This window comes from Eleutherodactylus coqui, chromosome 8, assembly GCF_035609145.1.
Source record: "Eleutherodactylus coqui strain aEleCoq1 chromosome 8, aEleCoq1.hap1, whole genome shotgun sequence".
NCBI classification, from domain to species: Eukaryota; Metazoa; Chordata; class Amphibia; order Anura; family Eleutherodactylidae; genus Eleutherodactylus; species Eleutherodactylus coqui.
Window position 1 is genome coordinate 23,646,552 of NC_089844.1, and position 24,954 is coordinate 23,671,505.

At 46.8% G+C, this 24,954-nt stretch overlaps 1 protein-coding gene across 4 annotated transcripts in view; it reads left to right on the plus strand.

The window, feature by feature from the left end:
- The window catches only part of MYLK (myosin light chain kinase), a 202,622-nt gene that overhangs the window by 22,157 nt on the left and 155,511 nt on the right, over positions 1-24,954 (plus strand). For all 4 annotated transcript variants that reach the window (XM_066575314.1, XM_066575316.1, XM_066575317.1 and 1 more), the window contains exons 2-3: positions 5,700-5,786; positions 14,894-15,051. In XM_066575314.1, coding sequence (XP_066431411.1) covers positions 14,899-15,051 — 153 coding nt within the window. In that variant the 5' untranslated portion in view covers positions 5,700-5,786; positions 14,894-14,898. The remainder of the gene's footprint in view (positions 1-5,699; positions 5,787-14,893; positions 15,052-24,954) is intronic.

Consider the following 24,954-nt stretch of genomic DNA (forward strand, 5'->3'; position numbering starts at 1 on the left):
CTAATATATAGTAGACCAATACATGGTTACACAATGCACTCTTAGTACTTGCCCTAATATATAGGGGACCAAGACATAGTTACACAGTGCATGCTTAGTACTTGTCCTAATATATAGGGGACCAATACATGGTTACACAATGCACCCTTAGTACTTGTCCTAATATATAGGGGACCTATACATGGTTACACAATGCACCCTTAGTACTTGTCCTAATATATATAGGGGACCTATACATGGTTACACAATGCACCCTTAGTACTTGTCCTAATATATATAGGGGACCTATACATGGTTACACAATGCACCCTTAGTACTTGTCCTAATATATAGGGGACCTATACATGGTTACACAATGCACCCTTAGTACTTGTCCTAATATATAGGGGACCTATACATGGTTACACAATGCACCCTTAGTACTTGTCCTAATATATAGGGGACCTATACATGGTTACACAATGCACCCTTAGTACTTGTCCTAATATATAGGGGACCTATACATGGTTACACAATGCACCCTTAGTACTTGTCCTAATATATAGGGGACCTATACATGGTTACACAATGCACCCTTAGTACTTGTCCTAATATATAGAGGACCTATACATGGTTACACAATGCACCCTTAGTACTTGTCCTAATATATATAGGGGACCTATACATGGTTACACAATGCACCCTTAGTACTTGTCCTAATATATATAGGGGGCCTATACATGGTTAGACAATGCACCCTTAGTACTTGTCCTAATATATAGGGGACCTATACATGGTTACACAATGCACCCTTAGTACTTGTCCTAATATATAGGGGACCTATACATGGTTACACAATGCACCCTTAGTACTTGTCCTAATATATAGGGGACCTATACATGGTTACACAATGCACCCTTAGTACTTGTCCTAATATATAGAGGACCTATACATGGTTACACAATGCACCCTTAGTACTTGTCCTAATGTATATGGACCCATATATGGCTACACAGGGCACCCTTATTACTTGTCCTAATGTATATGGACCCATACATGGCTACACAGTGCACCCTTAGTGCTTGTCCCAATGTATATGGACCAGACATGATTACATTGTGCACCCTTAGTGCTTGTCCTAATATATAGGGGACCCGGACATGGCTACACAGGGCACCCTTAGTACTTGTCCTAATATATAGGGGGCCCGGACATGGCTACACAGTGCACCCGTGGTACTTGCTGCCCTGCTTGTGCTGCTCCTCTTCACCCTGACATGAAAACTACTAATGAGCCGCCACGTATACATATTTCTGTGTCCAGATGATTTGGGGCCACAAAGGATGGCGTTGCGGACTGCATGTTGTGCCCTCTTGTTCTAGCCATTTCAGCTCCACAGTAGCCTGGTGCATGGGATGAGAGGAGGACACAGGAGGCCCTGAGCCGTGACTGTTTGGGATTTCGGCTGCTGGATCTGCTGCTCCCCCGTAGGTGGCTGAATGTGGAGTTCTGTGAGATGAATCAGTGACTGATATAAAGGAACAGGAGAGGTCAAGGCTGCGAATCTCCCACCGGCCAGTCACCAAGTGTGTGCTGATGTGTCACACGGGACGTTGATCTTGGCTGCTGGGTGACACCAGCATGGTCAGCGCCAGAGATAACAGAAGCAGGGAGCAGTCTGCGGAGGTGTGAGAAGGTAAATGATGGCACTTTAGGAAAATTGATTCTTTTTTTTTTCTTTCTGATAAGGGAGGAAGAGAGAGGGATAGGGGAGAAGAAATTCCTCTTCTATGTCAATATGTTTTCCATAGACTTCACATAGAGAAAGGGGAGCAGGATCTCCTCTTCTATCTTCATACACTGGACTCATTGGGTGCCGGACCTCCCTTGTCTCTCTCGTACACAACACACAGCAGGGTAGATCCTACTGCCCCTCTCCAATATACTGCACACACAGGGGAGCCGGATTTCCTCTGTGTGCAGTGTATGGGGGAGAAGGATCTCTTCTATCCCCTATTCAGCTCACAGAGGAGAGGAGATCCTGCTCCCCTATCTGTATCCCTCCCATACACTTCACCTATAGGGAAGCAGGTTTTCTTTTCACTGTTTATAGGGGAGCAGAATTTTCTTTTCTCTATCTCTCACATGCACAGCACACAGAGAGAAGTAGTGAGTGAGTGCAGCTCTGGAGTATAATACAGAATGTAACTCAGGATCAGTACAGGATAAGTAATGTATGTACACAGTGACTCCACCAGCAGAAAAGTGAATGCAGCACTGGAGTATAATACAGGATGTAACCCAGGATCAGTACAGGATAAGTAATGTATGTACACAGTGACTCCACCAGCAGAATAGTGAGTGCAGCTCTGGAGTATAATACAGGATGTAACTCAGGATCAGTACAGGATAAGTAATGTATGTACACAGTGACTCCACCAGCAGAAAAGTGAATGCAGCACTGGAGTATAATACAGGATGTAACCCAGGATCAGTACAGGATAAGTAATGTATGTACACAGTGACTCCACCAGCAGAATAGTGAGTGCAGCTCTGGAGTATAATACAGGATGTAACTCAGGATCAGTACAGGATAAGTAATATATGTACACAGTGACTCCACCAGCAGAATAGTGAGTGCAGCTCTGGAGTATAATACAGGATGTAACTCAGGATCAGTACAGGATAAGTAATGTATGTACACAGTGACTCCACCAGCAGAATAGTGAGTGCAGCTCTGGAGTATAATACAGAATGTAACTCAGGATCAGTACAGGATAAGTAATGTATGTACACAGTGACTCCACCAGCAGAATAGTGAGTGCAGCTCTGGAGTATAATACAGGATGTAACTCAGGATCAGTACAGGATAAGTAATGTATGTACACAGAGACTCTACCAGCAGAATAGTGAGTGCAGCGCTGGAGTATAATACAGAATGTAACTCAGGATCAGTACAGGATAAGTAATGTATGTACACAGTGACTCCACCATTGGCAGAATAGTGAGTGCAGCTCTGGAGTATAGTACAGGGTTATGTATATACGCAGTAGCTGCAGTATTGCTATAGCTTATATCTGTGTATATATGGTGATGTGAGGTGCCATCTGTGACCATTGTTACGGCTTCTGGTCTTGGGTGATGCGTTTATATTGAATTCCACCTTTGTAATCTGAGAAGTGACCACGAGTTTGTCTGCTGTGCGCTCCAGTATAGATGTTGGCCCCCACCTGCGTCGGGCCCTGGGACTGGAAGCTTCTGTGCTGAGTGACTTGTGTTAATGGCGATAGAACAATGACTAACTGGAAGTGACAGTTATAAACATGTTCAGCCAGATCCCGGAACCCGTCCTGTCACCACTAATGACGGCCTGGGTATTGGGGTCACGCGGGTGGAACAGTCTGCAGGGCTTCTCTATTCAGATCATTATTAGCATTATAGGTAGAGTGGCCAATCTGCCGGAAGCCGCAGAGGAGGAGGTCAGCTGGGTCCAAGAAACTGTTTTTCCATCATGTAAGGAAAAGTTCTGCAATTGACTGAGGCTTAAAACCCACAGACATCCAATACTTCTCACAGTTGAGGGTTTGTTACAATGTATCAGTGTAGATTATCTATTATAAGCACCGTGCAGCACCAGCTCCCATAGGTGTCATCATCTAGCTTTCCCATACTCCTTATATATGCCCTGATCATGTATCCCTGCACAAGCTGATGACCCCCATTGGGACTGTAGCCATATTGATGGTCTCGGTGTAGTAGACTACAAGCAGTCAATGTCGTCGCAGTGATTTCCATTAAGGATCAGTCTATATAATCTGCTTGCTGACTTGTGCAGCAGCTCCCGCCCAGCGCTGGCTCACCTCTGCTGCATGTGTGGCCAGTTGGCAGGATCTTTTACGTTCAGACTTCTGATTGTTGCACAAATTGTTGTGTAATATTGGACGGAGCAGAACAAAAGGCGCTGTTAACCTTGCAGTAATGTATGGCTGGGAAGCCTGCCCGCTCTTCTGTTCCCCGGGGTTTTCTAATTGCCGTCTTCCACTTTAGATCCAAAATAGGAGAAATTAAGGAGTCCCGTGCCCCGAGGACACAATGGTGGCTCCATCAGAGCTGGTGAACTCTCCTTGGGGACCCCTGGTTAAAGGCAACCTGCAGCGCCGGGGTCCCGCTCAGCGTCTATCTACATACGGAATTATATGGGAAATAGATTGTTCTAGTGCTACTGAATGCTCTGCACATCGATGGTGGTCCTCGGCTGTCGCCCACCGCCATGGAGCGCACAGTAATAATAATGATGAGGGGGGTTGTATATCTGTATTGCTGGAGTCAGCGTGTATGTACACTGAGTGTCCACTTTATTAGAGACCCGAATTTGGTAGCGCCTTGGAACTTCTAGGTGGTGTCATCCTTCTGTAGGAATATCGGCCCCTGCGGACAAGAAGCTTCCAGATGGAGGTTCTGACCGTAAGAGGTCGTTGATTCATGCTGCTTGCGCCAAATTCTGATCCTCCCATCAGCAGGGGGCTACAGAAATCTAGATTCATCCAATCAGGTGATGTTTTTCCATTGTCAACCGCACGTTAGTTTCTTTATATGTGCGGTTGTTACAGAAGGTGGCTATGACGGAGCCGGGTGAGTTGGGCTAATATGGTAAAACCCCATTAGCATCTAACCACGTCGTACTTCGTGGCATTTTATAGCACTGTGGCACTTGGCATATGAATTGGTTTCTGATCGCCACCCATACTTGTGGGTGTTCGATGCTAATTTTTTATCATTCTTGATTGGTAATATTTTGGTATATGACTTGGTTTACATCCGCCAGGAATAGCTGTGGATATTGAGTATATACATTTTCCTTTTGGGGGGTTTCTGTGACATATTAGCTAGCTCGGCCCCCAGAGATATGGCATTCTAGAATCTATATCCCATTACTCCTTTTCTCTTTGTGTGAATGATGCAGAATAAAGTATATACATTTTCTACTATAAAGTGTATGTATATTTTCTTGGTTTTCAGTGTTTTTTTTCCACTGCTCAGTGATCCAGTGTGTTCTCTTTTGCCTGCTGGAGTCTCGTCCTTCTGCTTCTTTTAAACACAATGGCGCTAAAACTGGTCGTCCGTTATAGTCACTGTGCTAAGGATCGCCGAGTTGTGCGATTGGACACATTAGATGGTGCCTAGTATTGTACGGCTGCTTCTGACTGCGCTGTGCCTGTTGGTGAGAACATCCTCCTCTGACCCCTTTCGGTGCTGATTTTTTTTTAAAAAAATTTTCCCGCTCAGAGGATCCCTTTTTGCTGGATGTTTTCCTGATCACGCCATTCTCTGTATACTCTCCACACCGTTACATGAGAAAACCACATGCGGTTAATAGTGAGATCCCGGCCCCGGCTAGTCCAGCACCGATGACCGGCCTTCTTGGAAGTCTCTCCGATCGCTGGATTTTCCCTTCTAATGTGGATTCACACCGAAACGGTTCCGCGGAAAACTTGTCACATGATTTTATGCCGCACTCCGGGGTCACTGCTGATTTCCATACAGGGAAGCGGCAATCGTGTCAGGGCCGGGGGCTTTAATAAAGTGGCCATCCAGTGTATATAGTGGTAAAGGGCTCAATAGATGGTATACATGCAGCCTACGGGGCTCGGCCCGGGTTGGTAAGTCGCTGCGGGTCCTGTTCAGTGATGATGTCTCAGTTGTTACTTTCTCTCTTTCAGGTGACGGATATTTGAGAGCCGCGAGCCGACGGCGGTTCCAGTAGACGACTGATCTCTTGGAACAATTGTTTCCACAGCAGCGCTGAGGTGAGAAGCTTGTGGTTTGGCAGAATCGGCGATTGTTGTGTCCTGATATATGGGGCGTTCTCTGCACGTCGCCCTCCTATTCATCCAACTGTTATCTAATGTGTATGGCGGCCGGTGGGGGAGGGCAGTCCGATGCAGCACATTACGAATGCGGTTTTGCCAGAGTGCGGCTTTAGACTGTTCAGTACATGAGCCCCATGGAGAACAGAGCAAAACTGCAGTGTAAAGCATGAAGACGAGCAGACCCTAAGCTTCTAATGTGAAGGGAGTCGAGATAACTGAGGGATTGGCACCCATATGGCCTGTGTGGGGTACCTGAGAATCTCCTCGGATTTTCTGCTGCCTTATTAGGGTTCTCCTAGTTCAGGTATTGATCCATTATAAGGAGGCATCGTCTCCGCACTGCCCCCCCTCCACATTCTCCAGATTTTCGGCTCAGCTGCTAATACTCATTTCTCCAAGTGCCGTCTCCAGGTCTCCTCGTTCTTTTCCAGATGTCCAGCCAGGGCCCTCAATGAGCCGCATCTGAGGTTTGGCACTAGTTGAGCCGCTCTTCTTCAGGCTTGCGATGAGTGCAGTTTGCAGATGACGCATCCGTGAGGCCTCGCTGCTGGACGGACATTCCTGCGTCCCACCTGCTCACACTTACCGGCAAAGTTTGCAGGAGAAAAACATTATTTCTGGCAGCAATGGACAGAAAATGTGCAGCCGGTCCAAACATCGAGAGCTTAACCCTTATGATAGGGGCTTCCCATTCTAAATGGGAGAAGTCCTGCCTCCTTCTAAGGGCGCTGTCATACGAGCACTGCTAACACGCATGTGATGGGGCTAACCTGCAGCCCAGCAATGTGGGGAAAAGCCATGTGTTGGCGGCAGCTGCTAGAGAACGTGTAATGGCGCCCTAAAAAACATCCAGTTAATTCCTAAATGTTTCATTTGTTAAAGTCACACATTTTTGCGCAAGCAGGTATTTGAGCAAAAATGTTCTACTTTTCTTTTGTCTGTTGCCAGCCCCACTAATTTTTAAAAAGGGTGTGTCTCTCCCCCAGACCAATAGACTTGTGCCAGAAACTAGTATAAAGGATACCAGAAATGGCCACTAGGTACAACCTGGCGTACACTTTTGTCGAGATGCGCTTAGTACCTGAAGAAGCCTTGTCTCTCCAAGTATTACTCGCGCTGGAGTAAGTTGTACTAACCCCGACATCGGAAATGCCCCCCATATTCAAGGTCTGATCTGGACCCTCTCATGCAGTGTAGAATTCGCTACAGTTGTATCCAGCTTAGACAGAACTCTGGACTGATACATTGTAACAAATGACCCTCTCTGTGAGGGTGCATTTACACGGGCGAGCACGATATTAGTCCAGAAACTCATACCAATCTTGTCCTTGTAAGGCCGGCTTCACATGAAGGGGTTGGATTCCACATGTGGTCGGTGACCCTGCGCACCTGTTATTATGTAATGCAGATGACCGGGGCGGCACGCTGTCGTTCATGCGCTGTACAGTTTTTTTTTCTTTTTTTTCTTGAATGTTTGTTATCTCACGCCATTGCTAAGCGATGATGCGGGGATCCGCGGCCTATACGAAATGTTAATGGCGTATGGGCTGCGGGTCTAACAGCCTCCATTGACTTCAGTAGAGGCTGTCTGCCAACGTCCGCAGCAAACTAGAGGGCATGCTGCGATTTTTAAATTAATAATTTTTTTTCCCTCCACTCATGGAATACGCAAATCGTATCTGCGAGTATGAGCGATCAAACAATTTTACATGCCTTTGAATGCATGTGATTTGCACGGACGCCAATGGCTGATTCCGCAAAAAGAATGCAGTTGTGTGAAGTTGGCCTAAAGATTTAATTTTGCATATGAGTGCGAAGCGGTTTGTGAGAAAATCGCTCAACGTGTGTTTTTTTTTTTTTTTTTTCTCAAGTGTATTTTTCATTTATGGGAAAAATCGGATGTATTTTCAGTAGGAAAAGTCAAAACTTCATATACTTGGAAGTGCAATGCATTTTCTCCCCCCCTCCCCACTCCCACCTATTGGAAATAATGGGCAAGATTTCTGCAGACTCGTAGAAAAATACAACGTATTGCGCCTTTTCGCTCGTGTAAATAGACCTATTTGCAAGCAGGGGGTTCTGATTTTGTACATCTCACAATGCGCAAAACTTGCGGGATGAAATCAGCCATGTAAAAATATGCATTCCCCAAAATTGTACCTTTTCTGACTTTTATGCCTGGCCTGCCATTTTTCCAAGAATGGGGGGGGGGGGGGGGGGCTTTGATTTAAGGGGAGTGGCTACATGCACATCCATCACATGTACTGTAACCTGCGCCAGATTACAGCAAAGGCCTACTCCAGCTTGAAGCACGGAGGTGCCGCCAGATGAGACTCGTCAGTTTTCTACCTTTCATGCGCCCACCCTAACTGCGGCTCATCCTGCAGTGAATAGCAGCGACTGATCGCGCATGCGCCGAATGAAAGCGCCAGAGATTGTAAAGTCTGCAATTTCTGGTGCTCCCTTTGAAGTGAATGGAACGGTGGGGCACATGTGGAACAACCATTTACCGTAGGCTGAACCGTGGTGGGTAAAAAACTATCATATGACCGCCCGGTTAGAGGTTTGTGTCTTAGTACATTTGTTGCTTGTAGCAAGATTAACCCTTTACTTAGACCGGCATACAAAACGCCAGCCTGAGGAAATGGGTCCCAAAATATGAGAAAGATCTGAACAGTTGCTCTACTCATCTACCTGGATCGCAGTGCTGCGGGCAATCGGAGTCTTTCCTGTTGCAGAGCATCTCGCTGGCATCCTAGTCATGGAGCCCAGATTTGGGCTCAGGCTGTGGGGTAGTAATCGGAGTAATGCAATGGCCGCTCTCCTCTATGAATCAATAAGGGGGCCCTCACACTTGGGAGTAAAAAAAAAATATTGCACGTTTTTTGAGTGACTGAAAACGCAGCATTATGAAACCAATGATTTTTAAAGGTTTCATCCAAATTTGCAATATTTTCACTCGATTTGGAGTCGGGGGGGGGGGGGGGGGAATAATAAATGTGCATATTGCCCTTTTTTTACACCAAGTGTTTGTTCACACGGCAGATTCCACATCTTTCTGCTGCAGTCTTTGACGCCGATCCACACAGATTTAGCCCTGTCAGTGGACACAATCTGCATGCATAATTCAGACGCGGAGATGCGTTTCCATGTCAAGAAGTGACACTCGCTTTTTGACGCGGAAACGTGGTTTTCCATGTTGGAATTCTGTACTTGGATTCTGCCCAATGACAGGGCTGCGCCAAAAATGGAGGCAGAATTCATAAAGAAACTTCTGCATTGAATTCTGTCGTCTGAACGCACCCTAAGGCCTCATGTCCGCGGGCGGATTTGATTTGCAGAGATCCGCAAATCAAGCCGCCCGTAAGGAAGCATGGGCGTCCGGAAATGAATTAAAGCATGTAAAATACATTTGCGGACCTTCTGGGCCAGAAAACAAGTCGCAGCATGCTTCCTTTCTGTGCAGATCCCGCACTGACTGCTTCCATGGAAGTCAATGGAAGTCATCCGATCCGTGGCACACCCGCAGCTAACCCTGCAGATGTACCGTAGGAAAGCAGGAATTAAGAGATGTGCTGTGCCGGCCGCACACATCCGCAGTGCAGACAAAAGCAGATTCGGACAGGTAAAAGAATGTCTGTGGCCGCGGGCAGGGTCAACTCCCGTCGGCGGAATCCGACCCACCCGTGGACATGAGGCCTTAAGGTATGTTCACACGTAATGGAAAATGGTGCAGATTATGCGCAGCGGAAAATATGCACCAATATCTGCATCAAGATTGCAAAATTTGTGCCATAAGTGCGGATTTAGATGCATTTCTTTTCATGCAGATGAGCAGCAGATTAGTAGCGGCCGAATCACTAACGGATATTGCAGCTTTTATGGGTCTGAAGGGATTTGCTCCCCCTGGTGGTGGCCAGCATACACTGTTTTTAGTCATTCTGTGGTGATAAATGTAATTAGATGGGGATGCTATTGCAGATGACTTGCACTGCCTTCCATTTAAACAGGGGTGGAGAAAAAGATCAAATTATTAGTGGGATGGACCCGTGTTGGTCGTACACATCTTAATGTTTCCTACGCTCTTGGGGCAGATGTGATAACTGGATGTGCTGCCATATTGAATGTCATTTCTGTAGCTGCTTTGATAAATTACATTTGTGACCATTTGATGAAGAGGCAATATTACGGCCGCTCACCTAGCCAATATATGATGGGATAAGGTTTTCCAGGCTGTGCTGGGACTTCTTGTTCTCCAGCAGCTGCAGGTTCTCTACCTGAATTGACTGAGATCCATTTTATTTCTTCTCATTTAATAATAATAATCTTTATTTATATACCGCAACATATTCCGCAGCGCTTACAAGACGGGGAACAGAAACAAAACTCCGGTTCCATCTAGTAATCGGTTGATGGAGACAGTAGGGGCTCCAATGAGCTTACATACTGCAGATAATGGGGGGAATACAGAAGGTAAAGGGGTGGAGAGTGAGGGATGCTATACACATAAACAATGGTCAGACATTAAGCTATGTGGTGGCTGAAACTGTGTGACTGCGGGGGCAGTTGATTGATTGTGGCTAGCAGGGATTGCAGTCAGTAGGTCAGGAAGCATGTTATCAGGCGGAGTACAGAGGGGTTTGTTTTTAGAGCACGCCTGAAGTTTTGTGTGTCATGGATTGCCCGGATAGTTTGGGGTAGCGCGTTACGGAGGACTGGTGCTGCTCTGGGGAAGTCTTGGAGGCGGGAATGAGAGGTTCAAATTAAAGCAGCACTTAATCTGATTTTGTTAGCGGAGGGCACGGTCTGTATGGTGGATTGAGATAAGGGAGGCAATGTAGGGCGGCGCGTTGCTGTGGAAAGCTTTATGAATGAGGGTGGTGAGTTTGAATTGGATTCTGTATTTGACGGGCAGCCAGTGCAGTGACAGGCACAGGGCAGAGGCGTCAGAGTAGCGGCTGGACAGGGAGACGAGCCTGGCTGCCACATTCAGGATGGATTTAGGCTAACTTCACATGGCTCCATATCGCGCTCCCCACCATGGGAATTTCCCCGCAGGTGTGAGTCGTTTTTATGTCAAATTAGTCCTGCATCGCCTCGGGGAAGAAGCAATCCTCCGCCGCGGCTCTGCTTTCAATGGGAGACCTCGCACTGACCTAGCATGCGGTGCAATGCTGCTGCAGGCCCCATTGGAAACAATGGGTGTAGATAGAACATGCCGCGATTTGATTACCACATAACACGGTGCCCTGCAGGAAAACAGCGCCCATGTGTACCACCCCATACAAAATAATGGGGATCATATTTGTGCATCTCTCAATGCACAAATCCAGAGTAATCCCTGTGTGAAGGCGGACTTAGAGAGCAGAGCGTGATGGGGAACAGCATCTCAGCAGGCCGTATCACACACAATGGGATTAGATACACCGCCCAGCAGACCGTATCACACACAATGGGATTAGATGCACCGCCCAGCAGACCGTATCGCACACAATGGGATTAGATACACCACTCAGCAGGCCGTATCACACACAATGGGATTAGATACACCGCCCAGCAGGCCGTATCACACACAATGGGATTAGATACACCGCCCAGCAGACCGTATCACACACAATGGGATTAGATACACCGCCCAGCAGACCGTATCACACACAATGGGATTAGATACACCGCCCAGCAGGCCGTATCACACACAATGGGATTAGATACACCGCCCAGCAGACCGTATCTTGCACAATGGGATAGGTTATCACAACTCAGCAGACGGTATCACACATGACTGGATTTGATACAGTGTTCCAGCAGACGATATCACACATGATAGGATTAGATACAGCGTTTCAGCAGACAGTATCACACGTGACTGGATTAGATACATCATTCCAGCAGACAGTATCATACATGACCGGATTAGATACAGCGCTCCAGCAGGCGGTATCACACATGACCGGATTAGATAGATTGTTCCTGCAGACGGTATCACACATGACCGGATTAGATACAGCATTCCAGCAGACGGTATCCCACATGATGATAATAGATACAGTGCTCCAGCAGACTGTATCACACGTGACCAGATTAGATACATCGTTCCAGCAGACGGTATCACACATGACCGGATTAGATACGGCGCTCCAGCAGACGGTATCACACATGACCGGATTAGATACGGCGCTCCAGCAGACGGTATCACACATGACCGGATTAGATACAGCGCTCCAGCAAATGGTATTACACGTGACCGGATTAGATACACCAGAGACATGTACACTATTGGGCTATATTTACACGGCTGATAACGGGTTGAGCCCGAGATTCCTTGGTACGATTCGCATCAGGCAGAACACGGACACCCGGTGCAGGACATGTGCATGTTCTATCCTCATGTGAGACTTGTATGAAAATGAGACATGGTGCCATTTTCTTATTTTTCTCTCTCTCCTCTTCCGTCTCGCCCGTGTAAATGGATCCATTGCAAACAGTAGGGTCTATTGTCGCATGACTTCTGTGTGTCTCGCAATGCATAAAACTTGTGCGCAAATATCGGCCCTATAACTATAACCCAACAGTCCTTCCTGTGTTTGGCTCCTGCTGATGGCTCGCCGCTCGCTGTACACGTCCACACTCATCTCTTTGGAGAGGTATCAGGACCGCTGGCTGAACATTCAGGAATTTTCTTTTGTATATAATGAGTAGTTGTTGCCACATTCCCGCATCTGCTGAAGAGTTTCCTGCCCCGCTCCACCTCTCCGTTGTCAGAGGGAAGGTGTGAGGGTCTCCTATCCAAGAATGCAGCTTGGCAGGTCTATATATGACCTGCCGACATGATGTCACCATCCATTATATCCTCCTGAGCCCGACTCCAGCCCTAAAGATCAGTGAAATTAAAAACAAACAAAAGAAAATTAACCTGCGGAGTCCCTGAGTTCAGGACCAGATTAAGTTCTGGGGGTTTATCATTGTATGCAGACCCCTTTACTTTCCTCCTTAGTGCCTCTCTGATTCTCATTCCTCTGCTCAGTCTCTAATACTTACCCCCTCAGTATCTCTATCTCACTCCTTTGGTCACTTGCTCAGTCCCGCTATATCTCACTCCTTGGTCCCTCTATCTCACTCCTTTGCTCACCCCCTTGATCCCTCTCTGATTCTTACTCCTCTGCTCAGTCACTAATACTTACCCCCTCGGTCCCTCTATCTCACTCCTTTGCTCATCTCCTTGGCCCCTCTATCTCACTACTTTGCTCACACCCTTGATCCCTCTCTGATTCTTACTCCTCTGCTCAGTCCCTAATACTCACCCCCTCTGTCACTCCTTTGCTCACCCCCTCTGTCACTCCTTTGCTCACCCCCTCTGTCCCTCTGTCACTCCTTTGCTCACCCCCTTCTGTCACTCCTTTGCTCACCCCCTCTGTCACTCCTTTGCTCACCCCCTCTGTCACTCCTTTGCTCACCCCCTCTGTCCCTCTGTCACTCCTTTGCTCACCCCCTCTGTCCCTCTGTCACTCCTTTGCTCACCCCCTCTGTCCCTCTGTCACTCCTTTGCTCACCCCCTCTGTCACTCCTTTGCTCACCCCCTCTGTCCCTCTGTCACTCCTTTGCTCACCCCCTCTGTCCCTCTGTCACTCCTTTGCTCACCCCCTCTGTCCCTCTGTCACTCCTTTGCTCACCCCCTCTGTCCCTCTGTCCCTCCTTTGCTCACCCCCTCACCCCCTCTGTCACTCCTTTGCTCACCCCCTCACCCCCTCTGTCACTCCTTTGCTCACCCCCTCACCCCCTCTGTCACTCCTTTGCTCACCCCCTCTGTCACTCCTTTGCTCACCCCCTCTGTCACTCCTTTGCTCGCCCCCTCTGTCACTCCTTTGCTCGCCCCCTCTGTCACTCCTTTGCTCGCCCCCTCTGTCACTCCTTTGCTCGCCCCCTCTGTCACTCCTTTGCTCGCCCCCTCTGTCACTCCTTTGCTCGCCCCCTCTGTCACTCCTTTGCTCGCCCGCCCGGTCCCTCTGATTCTCACTCCTTTGCTCGCCCGCCCGGTCCCTCTATATCTCACTCCTTTGCTCGCCCGCCCGGTCCCTCTATATCTCACTCCTTTGCTCGCCCGCCCGGTCCCTCTAGCTCTCACTCCTTTGCTCGCCCGCCCGGTCCCTCTAGCTCTCACTCCTTTGCTCGCCCGCCCGGTCCCTCTAGCTCTCACTCCTTTGCTCGCCCGCCCGGTCCCTCTAGCTCTCACTCCTTTGCTCGCCCGCCCGGTCCCTCTAGCTCTCACTCCTTTGCTCGCCCGCCCGGTCCCTCTAGCTCTCACTCCTTTGCTCGCCCGCCCGGTCCCTCTAGCTCTCACTCCTTTGCTCGCCCGCCCGGTCCCTCTAGCTCTCACTCCTTTGCTCGCCCGCCCGGTCCCTCTAGCTCTCACTCCTTTGCTCGCCCGCCCGGTCCCTCTAGCTCTCACTCCTTTGCTCGCCCGCCCGGTCCCTCTAGCTCTCACTTCTTTGCTCGCCCGCCCGGTCCCTCTAGCTCTCGCTCTTTGGTCCCTCTATACTTCACTCCTTTGCTCTCCCGCCCGGTCCCTTAAGCTCTCACTCCTTTGCTCAGTCCCTAACACTTGCCCCCTTGGTCCGTCTATCTCACTCCTTTGCTCGCCCCCATGATCACCCTCTGATTCTTACTCTTCTGCTCAGTCCCTAATACTTACCCCCTTGGTCCCTCTACCTCACTTCTCCGCTCACACCGCTCGGCCCCTTTACCTCACTTCTCCGCTCACCCGCTCGGCCCCCTTTACCTCACTTCTCCGCTCACCCGCTCGGCCCCTTTACCTCACTTCTCCGCTCACCCGCTCGGCCCCTTTACCTCACTTCTCCGCTCACCCGCTCGGCCCCTTTATCTCACTCCTCTGCTCGCCCGCTCATTCCCTCTCGGATTCTTACTCCTTTGCTCAGCCGCTGTTATTTTCCCCGTCGGTCTCTCCGTTACTCATCTTATTGGGATCCATAAATTCATCATTTCTTGTACGCACTGTTATTAACCTGAGTTTTGTTTCTCTCCTGTAGTCAATATGGCGGATGTGAAGTTGGTGTCAAACCTGAAAATCACCAAGACCCCTGTGACTGGAGAGCACTCCCTCCTACCCCAAGCACCCCCAGTATTTACGTTGCCCCCAAGGAACAGCCGTGTCTCTGTGGGAAGTACAGTCAGGATTGATGGGAAGGTATGACACCCCCCTTAGTATTATAAGGTCTTTATAGCTGGGTGTGATGGGATCACTATCCCTCAGGCCGGTCTCACTTGACCGGTTTTGAATTTCGGATTCCGCGATCGGCGTCTGTGTACTTTCTGCAGTAAAACACAGGCATTGAAAGGCACGCATTTTCAAATTTTCTATTACACTTGCGGATACAAATTGCGTATTCCGCGAGCGTAAGAAAAATCGTAGCATGCTCTATTTTAGCGTGGAATCTGCGCAGATGGCATCCATTGATGTCAATAGAGTTGTGCGACCAGCAGCCCATATGCTTTTAACCTTGCCTATGGACTGCAGGTACCCACGTCATCGCTAAGCAACGGCGCAGGAAAAACAAACAAAAGAAAAACAACTATACTGCGCATGACCGCCTGTGAGCCTCCGCAGGCAAGCGCAATACAGTAAATTGCCATACACAGGGTCACCAGCCTGGCTCACAGCCGGAATCCGCTGTGGGCATCCTGCATGCGGAATTCAATGCGCTTGTATGAGCCCGGCCTTAAGCCCCATTTATACGCAACGATTATCGCTCAAAATTTGTTCAAACGATGGCATATGAGCGAATCATTGTGTGTAAATGCTACCATCGTTCACCCTTCGGCTGAAATATGATTTTAAGGCAAGCATAAAATACATCATTCAGCCAGGTAGTAGATAACACAGAACGCATGCTGTGTTCTGCACAGGAGCGCTGATTACATTGTATTCAGCTGACAGCCCATGTGAGAACAAAGGAGCTGATTGCAGAGCTCAGAGTACCTGCTGTGTTCTGCAGGCTGCCCCTGGAGTCTCATTTACATGCTAATAAAGTGCTTTATTTGCACTTTATGCCAAATGATCCCTAGAGCTGTCAATCTTTCAATCCTTTGAAAGATTGTCTTTGCGTGTAAATAGGCCTTTATAAGATCACTATCTCTTAGTGTTGTGGGATTCCCCCCCCCCCCCCCCCCCCCAATCCCATCTTCGCTCTTCATGGTCCTTATGATTGGACAAGGTTCTGAAGGCCCCCTACAACAGTATCACCTGATTCTCTGAGCATGGAGACTCTGGGATATAGTTGACGCCCCCCACTCCTGTGGGTGCAATATGTCTTGTGAGGGAATCGCACTGTGGTACATGTGAAAATTGCATGTTGTTCAATAGGAAAAATTTAAAAATGTCATCACACTCGCATTTTTATCCAGAAAGAAACAAGATAGGAAGATGAAACGTTACATTTACTCCACATCCTCTCCACTGATGCCAACACACTTCTTACATCGGTGTAACAACTTCTGTAAGCCTTGCAAAAATAAGTATTTCGGTTGTGCCTCAAGCAGCCATGGCGTCAGAAATGGTGTGACATTTGGTCCCCTTGAGGTGTTTCTTCAGGTTTGGAAACCGATGATAGTCGGAGGGAGCTAGATCTGGTGAATAAGGTGGGTGGTCAACTAGCTGGAAGCCTAGCTCCACCAGTTTTGTCGTAGTCGCTTGTGCAGTGTGAGCGGAGGCATTGTCTTGCAAGAACAAGATTCCATTGGATAGGTTGCCGCACCTTTTGGCCTTCAGAGCGGCCTTCAATTGGTCCAAAAGTTCAATGTAATACCTTGTATTCATGGTGGAACCATTGTGAAGGTAGTCCACTAGCAGCACGCCGTCCTTACCCCAGAACACAGACGCCATCACCTTAGTGGCTGAGAACCACTGGGCCTCCACTCTTTTGACTGCTCCTTGGTTTCAGGGTCATACTAATAAATCCAGGTCTCATCCCTGGTGACCAGTCGGTCCAGGAAGTTCTTATCAGTCCGGAAACGCTAACAAATGGACCGGGAAGTTCTCACTCGCATGCTTTTCTGATCTGTTGTCACACACTTGGGAACCCACTTTGCAGATGGCTTCTTCATGGATAATGACACAAACACGTTCACGAGGAATCCCCATGATGTCGGCTATTCCTGCAGCCGATTTCTCCAGTGTGAAGTTGTGCGCAGTATCGATGATCTCCGGAACAACAACCTGTCTCGCTCGTCCAGGACGTTCCTCATCATTGGTGCTGAAGTGGCAACCCAGTTCTTAACTGCAGAATATGAAGGGCATTGATCCCCCAATGTCTGCGACATATCGCCAGGAATATCCTTCACGGACTTCTTGCAGAAACAAGAATTTCATCACTCCTCTGCTCTCATTTGCTGTGAATATCGCCTTAGACTGCGCCATTTTGTTTTCCCGCGTTCCGAGATCACTGTTACCATAAGCTACAAACACAAAATTGAAAATAAACCTATATTAGACACATAAGGCTTTCATATGATGTAACATTTGTTACCATAGAAACAAAAAAAGAACAAAGCCAAAGACCAATTGGCACCCGCTCGTATAATATACAAATGCAGAGTGCACACCCCTCTTGGGCACGGCCCTATAATGATCTATGAGGCTATTCCTATAACCCTTTTTCACAAGGACCGATGATTGGAGCTTCCGGAAGGTAATTTGCATATTCCTGGTGTGTTCTGGGAAGAATGAAGAGTTACACTGAATGGAACGATTTCTGGATTTAGCTATTCAGAGGATATCGCCAGACCATGCACCTAACGGCACACAAAGTTTTACACTTGCATAGTAAAATAGTATGCTAAGCTGAAAGAAGACAACGTCCATTCAGTTTAACCTGTTTTTTCTCCCCCACCTCCTTGTTGATTCAGAGGAAGGCAAAAAAAAACCCCAATGAGGCAGAAGCCAATTAAGCCCCCTTGGGGAAAAAAATTCCTTTCCGACTCCATAGTGCCAGTCAGAATAATCTCTGGATCAACGTTTGATAGTTCCTACCTGACTCCAAGGCCCGGATCAACAACCCCTCTGGTCACCTAATGTCTATATCCTGTAATATCAAAGCACTGTAGGAAGACTTCTAGTCCCCTCTTAAACTCCGTTATGGATTTTGCCATCCCCACGTCCTCAGGCAGAGAGTTCCACAGTCTCACTGCTCTTACAGTAAAGAACCCCCTTCTATGTTGGTGATGAAACCTGCTTTCTTCTAGACGTAGCGGGTGCCCTCTCGTTACCGTCGCAGTCCTGGGTATAAACAGATCATGGCAGAGATCCTTGTATTGTCCCCTCATGTATTTATACATAGTTATTTGATCGCCCCTTAGCCGTCTTTTTTCCAGAATGAATAATCCTAATTTTGATAGCCTCTCTGGGTATTCCAGTCCTGTCATTCTATTAATTTAGTTGCCCTTCTTTGAACCCCCTCTAGTACTGCAACATTTTTCCTGAGCATCGGTGATCAGAACTGTGCGCAGTATTCCATGTGGGGCCTGACAAGTGCCTTATATAGTGGGAGGAGAATGTTCTCGCCCCTCGCCCCTATGCCTCTTTTAATGCACCCCAAGACTGTATTTGCTTTTGTAGCAGCTGACTGGCGTTGATTGCTCAAGTTAAGTCTACAGTCCACTAATACCCCCAGGGCTTTTTCCACTTAGTAGCATATAGCTTATATATAATTACAAAAATTTGTGACTTTTTTAGAAGTTTGGAAGTGGTCATAAACATGGAAGAGTTGCCATATGGTGAGCTGCGTTGTATGCTATATGTTTACAGATCTACCAGAGGAAAAAAAATCAACCTTCACCTGACAGAAATGCAAGCTTGTGTCTCTATTGGAGGAACAGGTGCAAACTCTTCAGTAGAGAATCGCTACATTGTAACTTATTAAGGAAGATGAGGATTTCCTTGACTGAGCAGAAATAAGTCTTCAGAATGTTAAAGGAAAATACATTTTAAGTTTACCTGTAAAAGTTAAGGAATGGAAGCATGTGACCCAAAGAAGCAGGAGGATTAGGGGTCAGCCATCACCCATACTGCTCAGGAACGGGTACCAGGCTCTCATGGAGGAGAACAAAGAGGCACATCAATGACTTTGCCCGCAAGTATAGTAAACAATCAGAATCCTCTTGGATGGAGAAAAAATGTTGTTCCGAAGAAGAGGAGCGCTGGTTGTGGGGGATTCCCTATTAAGAGGAACAGAGGCCGCTGTTTGTAGACCTGACATAACCTCACGAGAGGTGTGCTGTCTTCCAGGTGCACAAATCAAAGATGTGTCTGATAGGCTGTCAAGACTCTTCAGTCCTACAGAACACCACCAATTCCTACTAATACATGGAGGGACAAATGGCACTGCAAAAAAGGACCTTGCAACTATTTGCAGAGACTTTGAAGACTTCTGCCGGAAGGTGAAGGAACTGGGAGCACTTTTGGTCTTCTCATCCATCCTCCCAGTGGATGGCTATGAAATGAGGAGATGGAACAGCATTCTAGAGGTGAACAACTGGCTACGTTGATGATGACAACCGTGTTATTAGAAGTGGAAAGAAAGGACAAAGACAAATAATTGAGAAGGAAAGTAGAGGTGTAAGAGACACCGATCACAAACTAAAATGTTTCTACACGAATGCACAGAGCATGGGAAACAGGGAGAATTGGAGCTTCTAACACAGGAAGAGAAATAGGATGTCATAGGAATAACGGAAACATGGTGGAATGATACACAAGATTCGAATACAAGGCTTGAAGGATACAATGCGACACTTCCTCCCATTTTTATTAGGTCCATTTCTTATAAAGGTTGTATATTAGTAAAGCATATAACTCCACAGAGATCCAAGCTTCAGAGCTGAGGGCTCTGTAGAAACTGTTTGGTTAAGAATACAAGGAGAGAACAACAGAAAGGACACCATTGTAGGCATTTATTATAGGCCCCCTGGACAAGCCGAAGATATGGATGAACTCTTTCTACATCAGATGGCCAAGTTCTCAATAAAGCCCAACATAGTGATTATGGGAGATTTTACCGATCCAGACATTTGTTGGGAATCTCTCAGGCAAAAGTAATGGATCCAACAAATTCTGATCCGCTCTTGCTGACAACTTTATCTTCCAAAAGGTAGAAAAGAAAACAAGGTGATCTGCTATCCTGGACCTAATTCTTATCAACAGGGAGGGTATGGTTGAGGAAGTAAGGGTGGCTGGGACCTTAGGAGGCAGTGATCATGATATCCTTGAATGATGGATAAAGAGGGGAGGAAGACCTGAGAAAACTCAAGGTTGGATTTCAGGAAGACAGATTTTAATGAACTCAGAGAGAGGGTAGGAAGAATCCAATGGCTGGATGTTCTTAAGGACAGAAATGTCCAAGAAGGTTGGGAAATATTTTGAAATGAGATTCTCAAAGCACAATCGTTACCAATCCCTAAAAAAGGAAGAATGGAAAGCATTTAAAGAAACCAGGATGGATGAACACAGAACTTGCATATGTGTTAAAAAGGAAGAAACCATGTTTATCAAATGGAAAGAGGGGGAAATATCTAAAGAGGAATATAATGCAATCTGCAGAAATTGTAGGGCGAATGTCAGACGAGCTAAAGCTAATAATAAAGTGATGCTTGGAGGAGAGGCATAAAGCAATTAAAAAGGATTTTGGGGGTATGTCAAAAGAAAAGTCAAAGATGCTATAGGATGTGTTGTGTCCTGACAGGACGTGCGGTGTACACAAACGCAAAAATGAGCACAACCGTGCGTAACGCAACCAAAAGTGCAATGAAAACCACAGAAGAAAACTAAGGGAAATTCTTACCTGGAGAACCCCTCTCCCAGGAGGGACACCTGGCTAATCGGCAGGCCGATCACTCTGATAAGTGCGGACCCACACGTGTACTTCGGCCGCTAATAAATCCCGACTAGGGAACCCTGAATACAAAGGCCGCCGGCGGGCGGCCGGGTCGGATACGGCAGCGAGAATTCTCGCTGCAGGACCCGACCCGAATGCCTGCAGAGAGCAGTGTGTACTCACCTGCACCCCGCAGCTCTGGATCTTTCATGTACCGGCTGCCGGGCAGCCAGCGCATGCGCAGACCGGAGCCGGTGAGTGACGTTTCTGTGCGGGGCTCGCCGAGCCCCGCACAGAAATAGAACATGCTGCGGTTTGTTTGCCGCACGAGATTTCGCGCGGACAAACCCGCAGCCATCTGCCTAGGCTTGCGTTTCTTAACGCAATCCTATGGCAGCTTCCAAGGGCGGAAATTCCACGGGAAATCCTGCCACGGAATTTCCGCCCGTCTGCAGGCGGCCAAAAGGAACAGTACAAGGAAACTAACTGTGGTACTCCAACTGTATCAGAAGTCTGCAGCAAGGAAAAGGCGCTCCCGAGGCAGGCTTTTCTCCTCAGCAATTCCAGGAAGAAACTAAATTGACCAGCACAGAAGTCAAATCTAAGTCAGACTATATAGGGCAGGGCAACTAGAATCAGGTGAGAACTAACATCACTCACCTGACATCAAGTCCCTCAGTCCCAAGAAAGGCAGAGACACAGATAAAACCTGGTCTGGCCTGATAGCAAGGCTAAGCTGCAACAGGATGTTTACGGGATGAAAATGACGATAAGGCTGAACGTTTAAATTCCTTTAGAAAGTAAATGTAACATCAGCTGTTCTTTCCTGTGCTATTGGGGAATAAAAGGATAGTAACATAGTATGTAAGGCTGAATGAAGACCATGTCCATCTAGTTCAGCCTGTTTAACCTCCTATGTTGTTGATCTAGAGGAAGGCAAAAAAAAAACAAGAGGCAGGAGCCAATTAGCCCTTTTGGGGAAAATTCCTTCCCAACTCCCTAATGGCAATCAGACTTATCCCTAGATCAACCCCTAATAGTTCCTACCTGCCTGTATACCCGGATTACCAAATAACCTAGGATTTATATCCTGTAATATCCTTCCCCTCTAGAAAGATATCAAGTCCCCTTTTAAACTCAGTGCAGGCTATCTATAAGCAGAGAGATGGTGAGGGAACACTTAGATAACTTAAATGATATCAAGTCTCCAGGTCCAGATAAATTCCATCCTAGGATACTGAAGGATACAGCAGAGATAATTGTTGAACCATGTGAGGTAGTTTTTGAAAATTCCTGGAGAACAGGAGAAGTCCCAGAAAATTGGAGAAAGGCAAATGTTGACCCTATTTTCAAAAAAAGGAAGGAGGTGGATCCAGGAAACTACAGGCCTGTGAGCCTAATTGCTATACTGGGAAAAATCTCTGAACAAATTATTAAACCGCATGTATGTAAGTACTTGGATGAGAATGGAGTAATTAATGTAGAGCCAGCATGGGTTTGTAACAAACAAGTCATGCCAGATGAATCTAATTTCCTTCTATGACAGAATCGCCGTCTTGGGTAATCAGGGGAATATAGTCAATATATTATATCTTGTCTTTACTAAGGCATTTGACAAAGTATCTTATACCATAATTATTGAAAAAATGACCAAATATGGGATTGACAAGGCAACTGTTAGGTGGATTCACAACTGGCTGAGTGATCGTATTCAAAGAGTGGTCATAAATGGCTGCACATCCAAGTGGAAGAATGTATCAAGTGGGGAACTACAAGGCTCTGTCCTAGGCTTAGTGCTCAACATTTTTATAAATGATCTGGAGGAGGCAATTGAGAGAAAACTGATCAAATTTGCCGACGACACAAAGCTAGGAGGGATATCTAACACTAGGGAAGAGAAAGAGAGGATTCAAAAAAGATCTGGCCAACAGTGAGCAGTGACCTTACAGAATTGTATTTAACAGGGAGAAATGCAAAGTCCTACATCTGGGCAAGAAAAATGAAGGAAGCACATACAGAATAGGAGGAATTGGGCTAAGATCACATACTGAACATGAGTCAACAATGTGATGTAGCAGCAAAAAAGATAAATACAATTATGAGCTGTATTAAGATAAGCATCTGGAATACTGCCTCCAGTTTGGGCACCCCAATTTAAAAAAGACATGGACAAACTGGAGCAAGTTCACAGAAGAGTTACCAGGATAGTGAGCTGTCTGTAAATCATGTCCTATGAGGAACGGTTAAAGGATCTGGGAATATTTAGCTTGCAAAAAAGAATGCTGAGAGGAGACTTAATAGCTGTCCACAAATATCTGAGGGGCTGTCACAGTGTAGAGGGATTAGCCCTATTCTCATCTGCACAAGGAAAGATTAGAAGCAATGGGATGAAACTGAAAGGGAGGAGACACAGATTAGATATTAGACAGTGAGGGGGATCAATGAGTGGAACAGGTCACCACGGGAGGTGGGGAGTTCTCCTTCAATGGAAGTGTTCAAACAAAGGCTGGATAGATATCTGTCTGGGATGATTTAGTGAATCCTGCATTGAGCAGGGGGTTGGACCCGATGACCCTGGAGGTCCCTTCCATTCTAAGATTCTATCCCTGTGAAAAGATTTGTTCTCCAACAACACATAAGTGCCTGCAGCACTACAGCAAACCCTTATCCAAGGGGAGGTTCTCCCTGCACAGCCGTTAACCAGGAAACGGATCCACGTTTTCCAAAATCACAAAACTTTATCCAGAAATGGCAGCAGGAACGTTCAAGTGCAGTAAAACAGGTATCAAAATCTTTATTCCATCTTCAGTAATCACGCAACGTTTCGGCCGTTACAAACAGCCGAAACGATGCTTGACAAAGGCTGTTTGTAACGGCCGAAACGTTGCGTGATTACTGAAGATGGAATAAAGATTTTGATACCTGTTTTACTGCACTTGAACGTTCCTGCTGCCATTTTTGAATAAAGTTTTGTGAAAAATTTGTTGTCACTGGTGAGAAAGCACAGTGTGTGCGTGTGCGCGCGCGGAGGTGTATATCAGACAGTACACAATGGGTGTCTATGTGATGTCCGATGTGAGTTGCTCCTGAGTTTCTCCGGTGTAACTTGCATATGGCCATCTAAATACAGCCTTCGTAGTATGAGGTTCCTCTGGCTGACTTTCTCTTAATGCAACAGGTTTACCGCCACCATTCCCTGTATATAAAGGCGAAAGCACTGACTGACTGACTCGCCACTAATTCTCTAACTTCCCGGTGTTATACAAACCTGACATTTGCCACGACCATTCTTTACGTCCTAAAAAGGAAATGTAAAGGGGTCACAACTCGATTATTCAATGCAAAGTGCAAAAGTAAGTGCACTCCTATGTAATGTAACTTTCCGGGATTGTACAAGCGTGAAATTTGGCACAACAATCTAACTGACCTCTGTGGGTGTATATACTGAGGGGAATCTAACGCTCCTCTGTGGGTGTATATACTGAGGGGAATCTAACGCTCCTCTGTGTGTGTATATACTGAGGGGAATCTAACGCTCCTCTGTGTGTGTATATACTGAGGGGAATCTAACGCTCCTCTCTGTGTATATACTGAAAGGCTGTAAAGTACATAAGGAAGCAACCATGGACGGCAGGGATGGAGAATGCCTTTAAGGCTAAGAAGGAGCTGCAACCTCCAGTCTCGGGTTAAATTTGAATTAAAGGGCGTTACCTTTTAAGGGTATAAAGTGAATAGAGTGGGAAAGGCGGCACTTTCTGCAGAGGGACATCAGTACATGCAGCCTGAGGAGAATCTAACGCTCCTCTATGTGTATACATATTATGTTCCTCTGAAGTAACCACCACTTCATAAAATTCTCCGCGCAAACAGGTAAACACCTCTACCAAATTAACTTGGGCGAAGCCGGGTATATCAACTAGTTTGGTGTGTGTGTGTGTGTGTGTATGTATATGTATATATATATATATATAATATCTCAGCTCTCTTTGGTGGCAAATTCTGGGATTCACCATTTATCGGAGCGGTCTATAAATCACACTTAGAATTATACAGAACCTTCAGGAAGATCAGTAACTGAGAAGTACAACACAACTGTAGAATTTTACAACTGTCCCGTCATGTTATAATTGGAGCAGTCTCTTCTTCTGGTCTTGGGAGCTTCCAAGCCTGCATATTGCAGTTCTGTACTGGATCATCAGATACCAGATTATCAAGGATAGTTT